We start from the raw sequence: 3,731 nt of genomic DNA, 5'->3' as shown, positions 1-3,731 counted from the left end.
CCAGGGGACCCTCCCACCCCACTCCCACCCGGTGGGGCCAGGGCTCTGGGACAGCTGGGTGGGGGTGGGAACCAGGGGTCTCTTGCCCTGACAGCCCCCCGGAACGGACAGATGGACTCGGAAGGGATGGGGACTTGTCCCCTCAGGGGCCGAGGGCAGGGACTCGGTGAGATGGAAGGCCTGGAGAGGGGACCGCTTCCCACAGTGCCTCAGCTGAGGGCAGACCCGCTCCTGCAAACCCCTTTCTCCATCACCTCCCCGGGACCCTGGAGAAGCGAAGGAAGAGGAAAAGTCACACCTCTTCGGGCTTGAGGCTGGGGAGACTGAGGGACCAGGACTCAAAGAATCATGGGGGAGGCCCTGCTGCCAAGGCCATCCCAGCCCCCCTGCTGCAAACTCCTCTCAGCTCCCTGTCATCTAGGAGGTGTGGGGGGACACCCTATCTAAAGCCTGTGGCTGTCCCCACAGCTCCTCTCCAGGGGAGGCCAGCCTGAGGAATCTTATTTATTTTATTTATTCATCCAAATTCAAACTCATTTGTCGGGGTGGGGGAGGGAGGTGGCTGCTACCGCCCCCCCAGCCTTCCCAGTGCTGAGCAACCCTGCGGGCAGGCGGGAGGGGTGCCTGGTCCCTTCCCCGGTTTAGGCTGCACATCTTGCCCTCGGGCCCTGGCATGTCCCTGGTGCTACAGACCTCTCTAGGCTTCCTCCATTCTGGGGTCGGGGGACCCTGAGAGGTGCTTTACAGACCGCTAATAAAGTCGATCCGCGTGAACGCCACCAAGGCCCTGGTCACCCAGTTCTTTGGGCTGGAAAGGGAGGGGTGCCTGGGGATAGAAAGCCTGATGACCACAGGACCGGGCAGGACCCCCTGGCTGGTCACTGAGCAGTCAGGCAGAAAGAAGCAAGGACTTTTATTCATCTGCAGGAGAGGAGGGCCAGTGAGGGCACTCAGGGCAGAGTCCGGGGCCCTCGTCCAGCTTTTTAGGCCCCTTTGTGGCAGCTCCTATGGGGTGTGGAGATCAGAGATGGGAGGTCACGCAGCCCCCCACCCCCAAACCCTGGGATTTTGGGTCCTCTGGCCTCTTCCCAAGGAAGGCAGAGGTGGTGGGAGGGGGCAGGCCTTACATGTGTGTGCAGAACTGGAAAAGCAGGAAGAAGAAGGCCGCCACCAGAGCACCCACCAGAATATGATGGAAGAAACTGGAGTCAGAACCTGCTAGACAGGGGGAGACAGGGGCCCCCGGACTGACCTCCGATGGAAAGGCCAAAGGCAGCGGTCCTCCAGGCCCTGGCGAGGAGGGCAGCCCCTTCTTAAGCTGGTTCATACCTGAGTTAACAAAGATGACAGGTCTCTCGCCAATGAACTGGGCCACGGCCAGGAGCCTGGCTTGGTCCGAGTCTGGGTAATCAAAGAAATCAGGTCTGTCTAGGAAGAACGGAGACTCTGCTCTCTGGGCCAAGGCCTTGACCTTTTCCGGGCTGGGCGCTGGGGACCCAGAGCAAAGTCTATGAAAGAGCCAAGTGGACCCCTGTCCCCCACCCAAGAGGCTGAGGCAGACCCAGGGCCCTGTCAGGTCACATGGCCTTAGTGCAGCTGTGGAGGGGCTTGATTTTATTCTAGGAACTTCTTGAGGGTCAGCTAAGCTCTCCTGGAGGAGGCCCACACTGGGCAGGGAGGATGGGAGAGAAGCGTGGCGAACAAAGGCCGGGCCTGGCCTCCCAGCCTCTCAGGGGCCCTGACCCCCTCCCCCCCACCTTAGCCTTCCTCCTGCCCACTGTTCCCAGGGCACCATCCCACCTGGTGCTACGGTCCCCAGCCCAACCAGCCACATCCACACCCACACCCACTGCCATGGCCTCATCACCCCTCCACTCCTGTGATGGCTGAGGGCTCTGTGATGTCACAGCCCAGAGCCATTCTGATCACACAGCCTGGGGTGAGGGGAGAGAGAAAGTGCTGGGATCTGGGACCCTCCCCCCCAAGCCCCGGAATCAGAGGAGAAGAGAGGTTGGGACCCACAGAGCCTTTGGGTTGATGCTGATGATAGAACAGTAGGAGCCCCAGGATTTACAAATAGGAACTCAGTGGGGCATTCGTGATGAAAGCCAGGAAATCTATATTTGTCTAGCAGGCCCTGTAGATTTGATGGTGGTAGTCGGGGCTAGGGAACAGGGCTAAACATTTCCGGTTACCCCTTGGATTGACCACAGGTAGCATTTCTTGAGCATGTGCTACTATGCCAAGTACTTTACATGGACTGATTCATTTAAACGTCGTAAAATCCCGTGAGGTAGGTACTACTGACCTCATCTTACAGAAAAGGGGACCAAGGCACAGAGGGGCAGTGATGTGGGCCACACACATCTCCCAAGGGTGTGTCTTTTCTTCCCTGAGGTTCCCTCTTGCCTTGTGTCCCCAAATGCAGGGGCAGGGGTCTACCCCATCCCCCAAACCCAGTCTTAGGGCTCAGCTGAAGGACAACCTTGGGGTTAGAACCAGCGAAATAACAGGCATTTCCACTAGGTGGCAGCAGTGCCGCCTGCCTGCCATTCCCATGTTCTAGCCCAAGGAAGGCACAGCTCCCCGACTCCAGGTCCTCCCGCCTCTTCCCACAGGTTGTATCAGGCGCTGCAGGAAAAGGTATCGCTGGGGTGAATGGCCAGCAGGGGGTTGTCAGAGGAAGTCCCCGGCCCATCTCAGGGCAGGTCCCTTGGTCATGCACAGAGCCTTCACAGGCTCCCCTCTCTTCCCTAAGGGCCATCCCATTTCCTCTTTCTAGTTTCTGCTTTTCCCTTGCCACTTCTCTCAACAGCCACTTTCATTCCTATGGCTCAGTGGCTGAGTTAGCTCCCCTCTGATTGGCAGGCAGGCCTGTCTGTCCCACATGAGTCACGCCTCCCCCAAGCCCAAGGACACTTCAGGGTCTCCTGGGTTTCACTACACAGATGCCTGTTCAGCAGCCCCAGTTCAGTGGTGTGCCCCACACCAGGCAGGTGTCTGTGGCATGCGTGCGTGTGAGGTCCTTGGCTCTTACCTCCACTGGGTCCCCACCCCTCAGCTTTCTGATCCTCAGGGACCACCCACCCATTCTCCTCGCCCTTCCAGGAACTAACTGGTCAGAGTTAGCTTCTACTTCCTAAACAAGGAAGCGGCTCAGAGAGAAAAAAGGCGGTGGTGGGGGGGGGAGGGGAGGCAGACTAACTTCTATGGTGCCTCCCCCCACCAGGACTGGCTCACAGGGGCCTCTTTCCTCCATATTTTTCTAAGAAAGCATGGGACTTAGCCAGCGTCACAGGCATGTGAGAGGCAGCAGGGACACAGCTGGCTCCAGGCCTGTATGCAGCTGTCTTGAGGGGGGAGAGCTTGCTGGGAGGCAGGGTCCTGGGAGAAGGGGGTCCTGTGCCTTTAGCCTTTGGAGCAGATTTTGCAGTTTCCCCTACTGCCTCAAAAGAATCCAGCGGCCCTCTCTACCCGAAGAGGCCTTTAGGATACAAGCAGTGAATTATCCATTCATTTATTCATCCAACCATTAAATAAATGTATCGAACTCCTATGATGTGCTAGGCTCCATTTATGGGCTTAGAGAGAAATCACCAGGGCATGGCCTCTGCCCTCAGGGGACCACAGGGGAGAGAACGCATGGATGCACCTCGTTAGGGTAGAGACAGACAACCCCTAAGGGGCTGTCTACACTTGCTGTCATCGCTCCCTCACCTTGAATGTATTCT

General features: G+C 58.1%; 1 protein-coding gene across 1 annotated transcript; it reads right to left on the bottom strand.

Annotated features, from left to right (window-relative positions):
- C3H16orf92 (chromosome 3 C16orf92 homolog) lies at positions 1,124–1,729 on the bottom strand (the record flags this gene model as incomplete). The annotated part of the gene is made up of 2 exons (XM_021088372.1): positions 1,124–1,215; positions 1,330–1,729. Coding segments are annotated over 2 exons (492 nt in total), but the record flags the coding sequence as incomplete, so codon positions are not given.

This window comes from Sus scrofa, chromosome 3 (genome assembly GCF_000003025.6).
Source record: "Sus scrofa isolate TJ Tabasco breed Duroc chromosome 3, Sscrofa11.1, whole genome shotgun sequence".
Lineage (NCBI taxonomy): Eukaryota > Metazoa > Chordata > Mammalia > Artiodactyla > Suidae > Sus > Sus scrofa.
This window is presented reverse-complemented; position numbering and strand designations above follow the sequence as displayed.